Source organism: Lissotriton helveticus, chromosome 9, assembly GCF_964261635.1.
Source record: "Lissotriton helveticus chromosome 9, aLisHel1.1, whole genome shotgun sequence".
Lineage (NCBI taxonomy): Eukaryota > Metazoa > Chordata > Amphibia > Caudata > Salamandridae > Lissotriton > Lissotriton helveticus.
The window spans coordinates 1,156,655,764-1,156,672,402 of NC_136070.1; the positions used below are offsets into that span (position 1 = coordinate 1,156,655,764).

Sequence of the window (16,639 nt, forward strand, 5' to 3'; positions counted from 1 at the left end):
ATATTTCACGTTTCACCTAATCTTGCATTCCTAAGAGTGTTATCTATTTCCAGGATGCTGTCTTTCAGTATTTGTTTAATGTAACATAGTACTCTTGTATCGTACATACTTTGAACTGGGTTCCTCTCATGGACGCCGATTCACCAAAATGCCAGGGTTGGCGGAAGTGACATCATATACCCTTTGACCTTAATGATGTCACAGGAAGTGACATAATATGAACTTTTACTCTGCATCATCCCAAGAAGTAATGTCACATAACCTTAATCCCGATGCCATCACAATAATTAACATTGCTGAAGTTACATAATTTCATAATTAATATTATATATTCTTCTAGGGGAGAACAAAGGGTGAGGGTTACTCTTTGAGAAAATATTGAAAAAAATGGACTTTACTAGTGCATTTTAAAGCACAATTTTCACCTACATTTTGTAAAAAGCCATAGGCTCCAAAAAAAACCACTTAATATTCAGACCTTTCATATTGTGCCAAGCAAGCTACTGAAATCGGACAGTTCCCATGAGTTCACCCAATTAGGTTTTTGAAATGTCCTATGGGTGCCCCTTATGTCAAAAACGACCTCCATTGCTAGGACCAGAATTTGCCATTGTGGCCCCTTTTTCTAAAACATTACATACAATATTCCAGTCCTAGAATGTTCCTAATACGGCTTCTCTTGCACTATGGAGGTCCCTCACATCAAAGGTTGTGTCTTGTATGTCAAGAACCACATTTTGTCATGGATGGCCCCTTGACCATGCCACAGTTGTCTTCCCATATGTCAAGAATTTCCTCCAATGTGCCATCACATTCAATTTGCCACAGGTGCCAACTATGCCAATAATTTCCTCCAGGAGGCCAGCACTGGCATTTTTTCAAGAGCGTTCCATGCCAAAATTTACCTCCGGAGTGCCAGCAGTAGCATTTTGCAGAGAGTATTCCATATGCTAATATTGCCTCCTGTATTCCAGTGCCAACATTTTGTCATGGGTGCTTCTATAAGCCAAGAAGCATGCCTGGTACAACAGCGGATCTGCAGGCGTAACAACACATGCTCACTTACATTCACGTATTCACACTCATTCTGTCAATAGCGATGACTTGCACTCATTCATTTTCACCTACTCTCATGCACTCCCTCTCACCCTGAATCACTTAATCGTACTCTCTCACTCACTCTTACTCTGACTCATTTATACATACTCATTTTGACACGTACACATCCACGAACCCATATATATATATATATAAACATGTCAATTGCTGTGGATATGGTTAAATAAAAACATCTTGCCTACAAGTGGTTCGCTTCTCCTTCTTCGCCGCCGAGGCTTTGGTGGAAGTGGTTGGAGTATTCATTTCGATATATATAAACATACATGCTTACACATATACACGCTCTCTCACCCACATGCACGCAAACAACATACATTAAAACCATTTTATTTTTCTTATCCAGATCTTGATGCTCCACTTTTTATTACACTAATAGTGAATAATAAACTATTGTTCACCATTAAGGTAATAAAAATTAGCAGAAAACGTGGCTAGAACCTGACTCTGATAATGCGAGACAACCCTGTGTTGTTGGCACTGATTTTGCCACCTCTGAGACCAGGGGTCGCTAAGGCAGTGCCAGGGGTAGCAAGGGGCAAGTTAGGGGTCACAACTGCCTAACTATGCCTAAATGACTTCCATGGTTCCTCCTGGAGTTTATGACAGCCCATGATTGAGTGCTCTGGTGTGGAGGCTGAGGCAGTGTGGGAGTCTCACGGTGTCTGTCACTGGGTCAAAATATGTTCAAAGTTCATGCTCATGCAATCTTTGGCCTCTCTGCAGAGTGACCAGAACAATGGTCACGTATCACAGTTGCATTCGTAATTTTGTTTGTAAATGTGTGTGAAGGAGGTACACAGTTGTCAAGGCAAAAGTAAATGCAGTGCTTACAGGTGAATGAATGCGTTGTGCGGAGGGTGGTGAAGTGAAAGAGGTGCGAGAAAGTAAATTCAGGAAAGATTACAAAGAGGGTGCTGAAGAGGAAAAAGATGGGGTGTAAGAAATGCAGATGGAGGAGATGTGGAGAGAAAAAGGGCATACATATCTAACATAGAGTGCACGTGACGGAGTCATTGACACTCTGAAGACCACTACCGCTTTCACAGGCCTCAATCGTGTTTAATTGACAGTCTCACAATTTCAGAAATTAAACATTTATATTAATTATTCACAACAAAATCATTGTTACTTATTTATTTTAAACAGCAACAGTTGATTGAGCCAGTAGTTCTGGTTAGTTTTAGGTGTATGTCAGTTACTGTGATATATATCTGGATGCAATAAAAGAAACTTCAGAGAAAAACCAGAATACTGACTAGGTGGTACTCTGTGAGAATCACAGAAGTTTAGTTTGTCTGTAAGCCACACCCTTAATTCCATAAGCCACGTCCTTTTCAAGACCCCCACTTTTTTCTTCCCACTTAAAGCCTTGCTGTGGACCCTAAAGCAAGCATTGCAAATGCCCACATTGCACTGTTTTCATTAGTAAAAAAACACAGTCCTAATTATAGTGTAATCTGCTCCTCACAACCTTGTGCTTCTGTGCCACTGCATCTGCTGCACTATTGATAGCTGCATCTCCATCAGGACACATTTCCATCTTACCTTCAAATCCGATTTGCCCTTATGATCAAATTACCAGTTTAATGGGCAGGAAACCTTGCACCAAGTAGTTGCCAGTTACAAAAGTTGGACAGTATGCACAAATATGTCTTGGGGCATAGTCAAGGCCTTGTACAGGTAGGTACCCTGCTACCAGGACAGTTAATCCCGAGAGCAGCACAAATAAAGTCACTTCTAGGGTGGCATGGTGAAAGTTACTTCCCCATGTGTCACGGGGGTTTCGGAGTTTGCACATTCTAACCGGGGGATGTATGGCGTTACGACGCATACTTTACAACGCCTACCTTTACAACGCAATTTTTACAACGCAGGATCCTTTACAACGAAAGCTTTTACAACGCATGATATTACATCGCAGATGCCTTTACAACGCATGCCATTACAACGTTAAAAAATAAGAAAATTAAAGTAAAATAAAAATTAAATTAAATTAATTTTAATTACATTTTTTAATAATATTATATACTTACCTATACTTACGTTGTAATGGCATGCGTTGTAAAGGCATCTGCGATGTAATATCATGCGTTGTAAAGACATTTGTTGTAAAGGATCCTGCGTTGTAAAAAAATGCGTTGTAAAGGTAGTTTGTGGTAAAAGTTGCGTTGAAACGGTTTTTTACCGTTTGCACATTCTAACCGGGTGTTCTCCAATGCACAGTGGCACACAAGCACACTTGAAAGTGCATTTCCATGGGTACTTTTTGGAGGTCCTGTGAATCCCTGAAATTAGATAAATGTATGCACATTTTCGGCATAGCTCTGCAGTGTGTACAGTTACACATTTGTTAGGAACGCATGTTCTGAACATTTGTCGCCAATAAAAACTATATACGGTATTAGCCTTTATTGTAGAACAGTTGTATGTAGTGACCTACCACTGGCAGCGATGAAATATAGTTTTTTATAAAGCAATCGGCTGGTAATGTCAAGCACTGCACGATTTACCACGGACACATTCAAATACTGCTGACAGCTTTTTTTTGCTGACAGATTCAAATGCCGCTTTGTTGATCTTTTTCTGATGGGGCTAACTAATAACAGCCACAAAGCCCTAAACACAACTATTTATGTGCTACAACCGCATACTTTCAAACTGAATAGGAGTTGTGAAAAACATGAAGTCTTAACAACTTTAGAATTTACATTATTCTCATGTTTCAGAAGGACATGGATTTTTCCAATTTTTAAGGCCAGCACCTACTTTCTTAGCGCCCTACAGAAAACTTTTAAAGGGGTCGAATCTTCCCGGGGTTAGTGCTGCACTCGAGTACTCGGCTGGCCATTGGCATAGTATCACCGACTTCACTATACCCCAGGTCTCAGACATGGGTGTCCTTAAGTTTCTTAAATAAGTAGCCAGGTCTTCGAGTGCCTTAAGTATTTTTTGGATACTTAAGCAGTGTTATAAATGAGAAAGAGAATTCCTGGGTAGAGGACCTAGCACAAAGAGTGCCCTGTCTTTTCCCTGTTATTTCTTTAAATTTGAAATGACCCAAATGTGCTGGTCTTCTCACTGGAGTTGGTGGCCCCGAGTTCAGTGTTGGAATGGATTGGCTGAAACGACACCAGCTTTTAAGTAACCCATTGTAAAGGGTGCGCATGGTACTGATGCTGAGAACGTCTGGCCTGACATCCCCCCGCCTCTACATAGATGGATCTTGCGAAATGAATTGCATGGCTATGAGTTGGAAGGTAGCAGTTGTATGTTAACCCAGGTTCATCTGTCCTTTGGTACACCTGACACTACCCGGGCTGCTTCTGGTCTCCAGGGTTATGATAGTAGTGCGAGGAACAGAGAGCAAACTGGGCTCAAAGAGCCCTGTTAATTTTCTGTCATTTCCACTCATTGCCCTTTTCCTTGCAGCAAATATCAAGTTGTTGAAAGTCTTAAGAGGAGGACAGAACATTAGATCTGTGATGTTATTAGTTATTTGAGGTCATTTTATCTATACCTAGCCTTTCAGAGTACCAATGTCCATGATCTACGTATTCTTTAAAATTGCATTTTTGCATTGTAAATAAAGATAACTTGTAAGTCAGAGATGTTAGAAATTCATTTTTTTCTCAATTCATTAGTGTACAGTTGTGCAAGTAAATGGTACATATTTTATCAACCTCAAAACTGAAAAGCTGAAAGCACTCAACAGAGTTGGTCCTGTGATTTATTGTCGGTGCTGCTATTTCTGTAACAATCCTGAATATTTTATGATGCTGACAAACCCTGAAGTGAAATGAGTATTTGGGAAAATGCTTCCTGGTGTCAAAGTGTAATCACCTGCCTACAAGATAAATCCTTAAACATACTCTGTGGACTTTTTGTGAAACAAGTGTTGCATTCTCTAAGCCTTCATTGAACACCCTATGACCATAATTATTGAAGTCATTTTCTTAAATGAAATGCTGGACCTCTAATGTTCGCTCTTCTTACTAGTGCGATTAAGCAGCGAAGGTTCAGCTAGAATTTGAAGTAATGCTCATGCTATCGCTCTGTCTCCTTGCATATGGACCTTGCAGGCATCCCATTCTCTGTGTAATGTTTAAACTTTTTCATTACAGCTCAACCAGAACGTGGAGGCCCAAAGAGGCCGGTTGCGGGATGACATCAAGGAGTACAAGTTCAGAGAAGCCCGATTGCTACAGGATTACACTGAGCTCGAGGAGGAAAACATCACCCTCCAGAAACAAGTGTCCATCCTCAAGCAGAGCCAGGTAAGCATTGTGACTTCAAACACTTTAACTGATGAATGGTGTAAAACAGAGAAGAATTTTTAATGCTAATGTGTAATGAAGGGTTTATTGATTTGCATCCAAAAATTGATCATTTTAAAAAGCCACTTTGGTGATTTGGCACAACGCTACTGACGGGATAAGAGATAGAAGATTGTGATCCAATTCAGAGTACCAGAACTATGATTAATCTTAAACTTTGCATTCATTTGTACTTGTGGCGGTAAGGAGATGCCATGATAATATTTTTTCAAGTGCCAGTCACTGAAACACAGCATTGCCCCTCCCCATATTGCTTTGGCAAAGTTTGTCTTGGAACACTTGGCCTAAGTTCTATTGCATACATTTGGTACCAAGTAGCCTATTTGTTAATAGAAACATACTTCTGAAATAATTGTCAGATGTGGTTTTTTGCTTGCTGTGAGTAAAATCCCTTGCTAGCACATCCACATTAAATTAATATGCAGTTTGTATATAATGGGGATTCTGAAGTGCCGCGCCCATGCGATGAATGGAACCAGAATCAGTGGGGGAGTCTGGATTATACTAAAATCAGGTTTCCTCAAATTATCTCAAAGGGATTTCCTCACACAACACTAAAGGGCCTGATTATGAGCATGGTTGTGTGGGAGCGGGCTTCCAAGCCACCACCTCGCTCCCACACTGCCAAACCCGAGCGCCGCCCACCAAATTATGAGTTAGACCTAAGTGCCGCGTTTGACACGGTTTCCCACCCCATTCTCTTCAACACACTTTATTCCTGTGGCATCATGGGCCCTGCACTGCAGTGGCTCTCTAGGTTTTTAGCCGACAGAACATTTCAAGTCTTTTCCCCCACCTCCACTTCCAAAATACATAAATCACAATACGGTGTCCCTCAAGGCTCCATACTTAGTCCCCTACTTTTCAACCTGTATATCAGCCCATTAGCCACAATTGCTGAACAAGCTGGGCTCACTATTTACTCCTATGCTGATGACACTCGGCTTATCTACTCACTTTCCGCGAATCCCAATTCCAATTCATCCTCACTCTGCTCTGGACTCACTGACATTGCCAAATGGATGCATGACAACAAACTCAAACTGAACGGTGGAAAGACCAAACTCCTCCTGTTTGGCAACGACACAGCTTTGTGGGGCCCCCATCACTGGCCGCTTCAGATGGGCCCCCCACCCTCTCCTTCCAAAACTGCCCGCAACCTTGGCATTATTCTTGATGACCAAATGACCATGAAGCAACAAGTGGTCAAAGTTGCTTCTACTTGTTTTGTCATCCTAAAGTGGCTTAGGAAGATCATTTGGATGCTCCCTCAATCAACACAAAAAAACGTAATCCAAGCCCTAAAAACATCCAGACTAGATTAAGGTAACGTCCAATACCTGGGCTCTAGCAGGGAAGTTACGCGTAAACTTCAGGTGGTACAAAACGCTGCGGCTAGGCTACTCTGCAAACTGCCAAATAAATCTTCCACCTCAGCCTCCCTTCGAAATCTCCACTGGCTCCGAGTCGAAAATCGCACTAAATTCAAAGCCCTATGTTACATGCACAGAATCAACTCCGGCACTGCTCCCTTATACCTCAAAACCCTGGTACACCAATATTGCCCTCCCCGTCTCCTCCGCTCCTCCAATCGGCATAAGTTTCAAGTACCCAGGATCAAGCGAGCCAGAATGGGTGGACGTTCCTTCTCATATCTGGCTCCATCCCTTTGGAATTCTCTCCCCCTCAACCTTCGCACAGAACCCAACTACCTTAAATTCCGTAATGATTTTAAAACCTGGCTGTGTAATCAATAGTCTTTATGTCCCAGATCCTGTTTTTTTTCCCTTCACTCTTTACGTCCCTAGCGCCAGGAAACCTTCGGGTAGCTGCGCGCTCTACAAATATAATATTAATAATAATAGTCTTGCCAATACTTGGAATAATGTAGTCTAAAAATAACTTCTTAAAAATCCCTGGAGTCGTTTTTCATAACACAGTGACGCGTAACACATTCAAAGTGCATTTTTTTAAATGACCCTTGTGCGTCATGTGCAAGTATCATGCAAAAAAACGATTTGTTGGAAAACTCAGAATTTGTTGTGTGCCTTGTGGTTTATAAAAGCAATTTGGTGGCATATGTTATAGAAGATACATCAACCCACTCACTCTCTCAGCTGTAATTATTATGTCTTACACTACGTACATCACTGTGACCTTGGCCTACTAGAGAATTGACTACTGTAAAACCCACTACATGTACGAATAGCTGCAATAAAAATGCACCTCCAACTGTGCAATGGCCTCCGCGTACAGCAGTGTTAAGATTGAGGTCACTCATGTCCACTGGTGGTGTCCTAGGCACTGCTGTTCCAAATTAGATGTTAGTGTGGACATGATGCCTAACAAAATAACAATTCTAATAAGTAGAACATTACTGCATTGACCTGAATACAGCTAACTGTCTGATCCATTGTGCAAAAGGTTGCTTTGCAGGTCTGTGGGAACTGTCTCTGAAATTTAGGAATCCCAACTCTGCCATTATTTTGGCACTGCTTGTAGCTGCCTGTACATCTTTGTGCCCCCTTCTAGTTCATTCCTTGTACCCATAGTTATTGAGCCTAATCCCCTGATTTATGTGAGTAAACTCAGAGCTAAGCTTTTCCAGATAGTTGATTCTTCTTCTTGGTTTTTGTGTTTTGGATGCTGCCAATGCTTTTTCATGTATGAATTGTAACCAAAGTGCATCTGAGCACTTGAGACGCCATTTTGCAGGCGGTGAACAATGGTATGTGTAAGCTAATTACACTTCAGCCTTTACACAGTTTAAGATTTTGAAATTGTTCATTTATTCCATTAGGTGGAGTTTGAAGGACTCAAGCATGAAATTAAAAGACTCGAAGAAGAAGCAGAGTTCTCCAACAGTCAGTTGGAAGATGCCATCCGGTTAAAAGAGATCTCAGAAAGGCAACTCGAGGAAGCCCTGGAAACGCTGAAGACCGAGCGGGAACAAAAGAACAACCTACGGAAAGAGCTCTCGCACTATATGAACATCAATGACACTATGTACACCAACCACCTGAACATCTCCTTGGATGGCCTAAAATTCAGCGATGAAACTGCAGAGCCCAACAACGATGACATTATGAATGGCTTTGAGCAAAACTGTCTCAGCAAAATGAACAATGACAATAAAGTGTCCACTCCAAAGAAAGATGACAACTTCCCGCCAGCACCGAGTCTGGTCTCTGACCTTCTGAGCGAGCTGAATATATCCGAGATCCAAAAGTTGAAACAACAACTCATGCAGGTAAGACCAGGTGTATCTCGAAAAGCTCAGCATTATTTAAATTTGGTGGTTTTTATGTCAGACATTGGCGAAAAATAGGATGCTGTATACGTGTAGCTGTAGATCTGAGTGCTCTAAATGTATTACGGATTGTGATATACTAATTGTATATTTGTTTGGGATTAACATGTTACTGGTATGTGATGATGAATTGGATTTTACCATTGTAGATGACTATCTTATGAGCCCTCATACAATGAGGAAACAGAGCATTTCCCCTGACACAAAACTACCTCCATCTAGACATCTCTAGACCATCCTCCCAAATTGTAGGTTCTTGTCCTGTATGTGTTTACTGTTTAGCTGCTGTGACATGGAGTAATAGGAACAGATTCACACACTCTAATCCACCCCACTTAGCACTAGGTGAACTCAAATTATCTGTGTGGAAAAAAGCCTGACTGTGTGGCTGGTACCATCAGCAGAGGTAGAGCTGTTAGCAAAACAATTTGGATAGTTATTCTACCATTACATATTTTTTTTTACCAACAGTGCACTTTAGAACATTTTGATAAAAAAACAAGAAACAGTTCAATGTAAATCAGATGAGTCACACAAACAAAGTTATAAGTCCACGTAGATAAAAACTCATGGCAAGATTTAGGTTAGTAAAAGTTTCTTGTATGAAACAGTTGCAGAGAGCAATGGGGAATTCATATCCTCGTAGTCTCAGATTATGTTTGTCTTTTCTGTTAGCATATTGATCTTGACATTAATAATGTACTATTTATTTCTGTATATTGCCTCCCTGAGTGTATATATTGTGTGTTTGTGAATCATTGGCACTTAGGGTTATTCGACACTTTTGAGGATTTCACTATAAATTGTTTTCTTTGCAGATGGAAAGAGAAAAGGTTAATCTATTCTGTACACTCCAAGAATCTCAGAAACAGCTGGAGAACACAAGGGGTGCTCTCTCCGAACAGCATGACAAAGTCAGCAGGCTCACTGAAAACCTGAACGCCATGAAGAAGCTGCAGGCCAGCAAAGAGCGCCAGTCTGCCCTTGACAATGAGAAAGAGCGGGATAGTCACGAAGACGGAGACTATTATGAAGTGGACATCAATGGGCCTGAAATCTTGGAGTGCAAATACAAGGTGGCTGTCTCGGAGATCTGCGACCTCAAGGACGAGCTTAAAATAATTAAGGCCAAATACGAGGAATGCGGGTCCAAGTATGAGGAGGAGAAGGGCAAATTTGATAGTGAGTCGATTGCATTGACCGAAAAAATCTCCTACCTTGAAAGAACTACTAGGCAAGACAGAGACACGTTGGTGAGACTCGAGAAAGAACTGAGAAAAGTAAGTGATGTGGCTGGAGAAACCCAGGGCAGCCTCACTGTGGCTCAAGATGAGCTGGTTACCTTCAGTGAAGAATTGGCCAACCTTTATAACCATGTGTGCATGTGCAACAATGAAACGCCTAACCGGGTTATGCTGGATTACTACAAAGAAGGTAAAGGAGGGCGCAACAGCCCCGAGAGCCGCAGTCGGAGGTCCCCGATCCTTCTTTCTAAAGGGCTTCTGATAACAGAGAATGGGAATGGAGACGGCAATGTGTCTCCTGCTTCACCCCTTCCTTCTCCAGTGTCCGATCCTCGAAGAGAGCCTATGAACATTTATAACCTCATTGCTATCATCCGCGATCAGATCAAACATCTGCAGGCTGCTGTTGATAGAACAACTGAGCTGTCACGGCAACAGGTTGCCAGCCAGGAGTTTGGGGCTGCAGGAGACAAGGACAAGGAAGTTCTCATGGAGGAAATTCTGAAGCTGAAGTCTTTGCTAAGCACCAAGAGGGAGCAGATCGCAACTTTAAGGACTGTCCTCAAAGCCAACAAACAGGTGAGAAAGGCATTATTACCATAGTCATGCACACTTAGGAAAAATAGTTCTTTGTTAAAGCCAAGATACCTCTGGAGACCATTTTGGTCCTAGATATCAAGCATGCACAGCGATGTAAACTGGACTTTGGGTATCATCTGCTAACACATTTTACATTTCTAATTTTCTTTTCATCTGGACTGCTTCCAAGCATTTTGATAATTGCAATTGGTTTGACATAGAAACACATGTATGCTGTTTTGATTTAGCTTGTAGGAACCAAGTAGACGTTTCCCAGGATTTGACAGTGATTCGGCCAGAGGAAACACACCCAACCGCATGTTACACTCATTCCCTGGCTTGTCACAATAACACTCACTGTTGTTGTGGAAACCACAGTAACCATAACTGTTCCTTGTTTGAGAACTGTTCTTTCCTGTCAGTGTATCATATATTCACATACATTTTTCCTTGTTATGTTTGATTCAGTTTGGTTGCTGGGCCCTTTAATTATATTCTCCCTTGCAGTCGAATACTTCTTTAAATTTTCCTACTTTCCGCCCACTTTTTGTCATTATTAATATTTCTACAGTGCACAATGCAGTTTACCTACTCCTGTGCACTTCATGAGCAACAGCCTATATGAATTAGCATATAAGGTATAATAATTACTCATGAAGTGTGTCTAGCAGCAATGTTTCGGGTGCCCTGTAAATGATTTGCTAGAACGTAATGCCCATTGAAAATGAATTTCACGGTTTAGAGGCTAAGACACAGTAGACATAGCGCTGTTAGTACATTTCCCTCCACATGTCTTTGTTTTAGTTATTTGCTTGCTTATCTCCTAATCTACGTTGGCAAAGAAGCTTATAAAGGCTGGCATATTCTTGAAGCTAGCTTGTGCATGTTTCACACTCTGCTGTATGGATCAGAGCATTTAAATAAGATTGTTTGAGACCAACCACGGGAGAGGAGTTGACCTAAAGGCTAGGGCAGTCATCCTCGAATCTGGGGTACTGGGTTCGAGTCTCCGCAACGACGCTGAACATTCTGTGATTCTGGGCAAATCACTTAATCTCCCTGTGCCTAACAACAACAAAAAAAATGTCCTCATGTAATGCAATTGGTGCTATGTAAAGTGCTCTGATACCCGATTCAGGTCAAGTTCGCACTATATAGACCTCCGTAAAATGAAAAAAAAAATAAAAAACATTAAAAAATGAACTCAGAAAAATGTTCAGTTAGTTGATGTCACATAAGTAACTTTTTCAATCCGTGTATCAGCATGCCAGGTGAGGTCTGAACTGCCTACATCTGTAAACTCAAGTACTTAAGGAGACCAAAAGCTGCTAAGTGTAGATAAAGACAGAACAGTGGAAATCACCACTATCTTGAAGCCTGATGTCAAAAGATGTTAAATCTTTTGAAGCAACTGGCCGTTTTGTTACATTTGTGCGTAAATGCATACAATTACTTAATTGAAGGCATTATCGGCAAAAGTTGCTGTCCCTGTCCACCACAACATGTGCCATAGAGCTTTGACAATAGATTCTCTAACTAAAACTAAAAATGTCTCGCATTTTCTCTTCTTTTGTTTATCTCTCTAATAGTCCATTTCAAAACTTCCACTCAATACGACCATCCTATATCTTGACTTCACTCATTGTGTTAACATTAACTTTTTCTGTTTCATGCATCGAGGTGAATTTTTTCCAGGGCAACCTCCGATCATATCTTTTTCTCAACCCCTTCCCTTTCCTTGTTTGTTCATTATTCAAATGAACTTGATTGCCAATTGTAATTTAACCATCACATAGAAACTCAATGTAAAAGTTGGCAGGATAAATCTATGCATACAACACTAGTATAGATTGCTTTTATGAGTCAGTAATGATTTTACGCCCACCAGTAACACTGATCATGTGGATTGATTATTACACTGTTATTCTTCTTTGGAATTTCGAGAAAGGTGGGGTATCGGAAAACATTAGTGAAGATAGACCCAGTAAGAGAGTATTTGTAAAATGACAATGTTCCCACCATCCTGTTGTAATGCTAGTGGTGTTTTTTGAGTTACCAGCTCAGAATGTGGTGAAGACTCTTTTAGGTATGTCTTTTTTTCAGAGAAGTAACTATGGCATTTTTAAATGGTCCTGCCATTTGGATTACGTTTATGTTCCCTTTATGGCTCAGTAGTTCTCTGTGTTATTCGGCATAAAATCCTTGATTCTAGAGGAGCTTTATAAATATATAAGACCTGGAATCTTATGATATTACAGTAATAGATTTATTTTACTGTACAATGATTTTTCTAAAGTGATCATGTGGATCTGTATATGAAATGTGATTTGTATTGTTGATGCTTACTGCTCCTTGTTTGTGCACTAGTTGTCTGCATGAGTGCATGTTATGATTGAGTCCCTCTTCTTTCCCTTTATATGACAGACGGCAGAGGTAGCCTTAGCCAACCTGAAGGGCAAGTACGAGAACGAAAAGGCGATGGTTCGAGAGACTATGATGAAGCTGCGCAATGAGCTGAAGGCCCTCAAAGAAGATGCTGCTACGTTCTCCTCTCTGAGAGCCATGTTTGCAACCAGGTGAGTGATCTCTCCTTCATGCATGCAACTGGCTGGTCGGATATTTTATAAATGTGGCACAATTGTTGAACTGCTGAGAGGAGGATCAAATCTTTGATCATGTGCTCTTTTTTTATTATTGAGTAAAAGTACAGTCGCTCTAATACAAGTGAGCTCATATCCGGTTATCTATATACCAGAATGAAAGGATTATTGAGAAGTTGTACGCCTCAGATATCAGTGTGAGCGACCTCTAGATAGTTGCGTAGCGTGCTACTCTTAAGTGGCCAGTGAGAAAGTGTGTCCCCTCAGGCCAATAAAAACCTACCTAGAGCCCATAGAGCAAAGCAGCACTAACTACTACAACCTCAGTAGTTGTTGGTGAGCCCTGAATCTGCTTTAAAATGTTACAGCAAAGCATACACGTCCCTTTCAGGCTCTGGTGTGTCTAAAGAATCTGCCAACAAGAGGGTCACTCATCAAAGGGACTTTTATTTGAACCTGCCCCCTTGGACCGGCGTGAGATCTTATCTGCTTGTAGCAAAAGTCACAGAGTATACTACCTGAAGATGGCGACCTCGTGGATTCAAATTGTCACAATGATGTAAAGGATCTAAATTATTTCCCAATAGCCCTGCTTATAAATGAGTGAGAATGTATTTAATCCATGCAGTGAAGGCAGATCTGAGTGCATGGATGTGAAAAATTCTTAGCACAAAGGGGCTTGTTTGGGGCATGATTAAATAGGACTTTGTTGATCCCGGACATCGTTGGGTCTTCGTGTAAAACTGTTTACTATTTATTTCCAACATATGCTGTTTAATTATTAAGATAATCTTTTGGCATGAAGCGGAGCTTCTGCTCGCAACCTTCCCATCACCTGTCACGTTTCACCTCACGTCAAACGCCTCCTATTTGGGTGACTCGCGCCCCACGTCTTGCGAAAGCGCCAACTCATCGAAACTGCGTTAAGGATGAGGCCCCGCCCAGTGGATATATTCCTTGAAATGCTAGCGGCTGTTGCAGGGTGCTGACAGCGCAGTTTCAGCCTCCTGGAAGAAGATGCGCCTTTTAAACCGTCGCAGACCGAGCACCCTTCCCTCCACGAGCCCGGGGGGTGATGTGGACAGATGCGCTGACGGGCGTCGGTCACTGGGGCGTGACGGGGAAGATTCCCTCCTCAGCTCCTCTGAAAGGCCAGTGCTGACGCTGCGCGCTCGAGCCTCCTGGCACGTGCCTGCCAGATAACAACCGTTGACGCCTCAATATTAAATTAGTTAAGATAGTACAGGAGGGAATGCTGACACGCGTTCCCCAAACTGAACGTGAAAATACAAAAATGTGCCTTTATGGGGGTGTTTGACTTCCTCAAAAAGATAATCATCCTAGGAAAACAACTAATACAAAATGACCAAATAGAACCAGCGCTGAGGATTCTGGGTATAAATCCTAATGGGGCAGACAGCTAGCATGTGGGAAAATATTCGACAATCATCTCTGATGCCTCATATTAGGCAGCATCAACTGGAAATGTCACAGCTCCAAAGTGACCTCAGAGGTGCTGTGGGTTGAAAATGCGCTCTTTATGAAAGTACCACCGAATCAGTAATGTGTTTGCTACGAGGAAATTCACATTCTAAGTAATATGTGCACATTTCGGCGACGAGCACAGACCAGCTGGCATCCAATAAGGCATAGTCGTAATTGAGGAGGAGTGGTTGTCATTCCTTCAAGCAGCATCTTTCAGAGTTGCAATCATAGTCGGGGGGAAATAAAGGTCAGAAAAAAAGCAATTTTCTTGGTTTCTTAATTATATGGCAGGGCAGGTGCTATGTTCGGGTGCGTGGGTGCCCAAAAGGAGCCCCGCTGAGGAGTACGTGAAACTATCAAACCTCTCCAGCCACAATACCTCTTTCTTCCACATCTCTTGTGGCATGGTCAAGTGGCTAGAGACATCCCCCTAACCTTCTTTATTTTGTCCAGGCCCATGATTTCTCTACAACTACATGATGGCACAAGCCAATTGACATTTTATAATCAAATACTCTTACGATGAATGAACCATTAAACTTGAATATTAATGTTCAAAATAAGCGCAAAAGTGCAAGAAAAAAGCAGTTAATTCCTTTTTGCATTCCCATTCATTTATTTTTTACCAAGGTCCTGACAATTTCAAGTTCAGTTCTGATGAGGTCTGGAAGAAATTTCTGTTACGGCAGCATCATTTTGGTAATCTCACATTACGATTGCTTTATGATATTCCTGAAATAACATTTTATACGCCAAGTTGCATAATTATGCACCGCTTGCGCCAAAAATTTAATGCAAGCCCACAGGAACACCACGAATGACCACAACGCCCATTGCTGTTTGCAGCACTTGTGTTTATTTTTTGTTTTATTAGCACGAAATGCATCCTAGAGTCCAAATTCGACACATTTCAATTTCACACAGAAAAATACAGTGACAAATGTCAGCTTTGCATTTTTATGTTGAATTTCGCCAAACAGATCAGGTCAGTACGCAAAAACAAGTTGTGCGATTTTTGCACACCGCTACTTCAGTCAGATGTGTCAAGTTGGGGAGGTGGATTTTGTGATGAGGAGTTTGGAAGTTGAGGTGAGCCTTCCAAACTCATTTCACATTCACAAGAAACAATCACAGCTAAATTCCACTTTAAAAGGTATAATTACAGAAAGCTTTGCATCACTGAAATTGTCAGGACCTCGGTAAAAAATAAATGAATGGGAAACCAAAAAGGAATTAACTGCTTTTTTCTGGCACTTTTGCACTTATTTTGAACATTAATATTCAAGTTTAATGGTTCATTCATGGTAAGAGTATTTGATTATAAAATGTCAATGCTCAATCTTGATCCACGCTTGATTTACTCCGTGCAAATACAGAAGATAGAAAACAAAGACGATTAATAGTGTACTTCATAGAAACATCTCATTCTCCTCTTCATCATGTTTTATGAGTTTAATTTACAATAGATAGGAGAGTGCAGCAGTGATGGGCAAAGCTGCCGATTGAGTGGTGACCCCATTACAGATTCACCACCCTGGATTTAGGGGTCGATCAGGTAATTTTGAAGAGGGCAACAGGTTGGTGGATTGCAATTTGAAGTTGATTTCCCAAGCGACTAGCTTTATAAATATCACAAATTAGGGTTACAGATGCTACCATAGATACCTTTGTATTTAACAATAAAAAACAAAGTTACAGGTCTTTTTTTATCCCTGTGAGTCGAATTGTAATGACTGTTCCTCAGAGGTTTCCTACTTGCAGTGATGTTGTAGATCTGATCTCATAAGTTGTTTATATTTTGACTTCAGAAGAATAAATAGGAACCCTATACCATAAGACCAAAGCACGGGCCACATCACAAAGAGAACTTGATTTTAACAGAACCATGCAGTCAGTACCTCATTCTTTTCTTCAGCTATCTCTAGGAGAGCTGTAGTCTTAACAGCGCTGCCCAAAAGGACATTTTTG

General features: G+C 41.2%; 1 protein-coding gene across 2 annotated transcripts in view; it reads left to right on the forward strand.

Annotated features, from left to right (window-relative positions):
• BICD2 (BICD cargo adaptor 2) overlaps window positions 1–16,639 on the forward strand; it is a 300,929-nt gene that overhangs the window by 261,131 nt on the left and 23,159 nt on the right. For both annotated transcript variants that reach the window (XM_078661607.1, XM_078661606.1), the window contains exons 3-6: window positions 5,241–5,393; window positions 8,254–8,703; window positions 9,582–10,586; window positions 13,011–13,162. In XM_078661607.1, coding sequence (XP_078517733.1) covers window positions 5,241–5,393; window positions 8,254–8,703; window positions 9,582–10,586; window positions 13,011–13,162 — 1,760 coding nt within the window. The remainder of the gene's footprint in view (window positions 1–5,240; window positions 5,394–8,253; window positions 8,704–9,581; window positions 10,587–13,010; window positions 13,163–16,639) is intronic.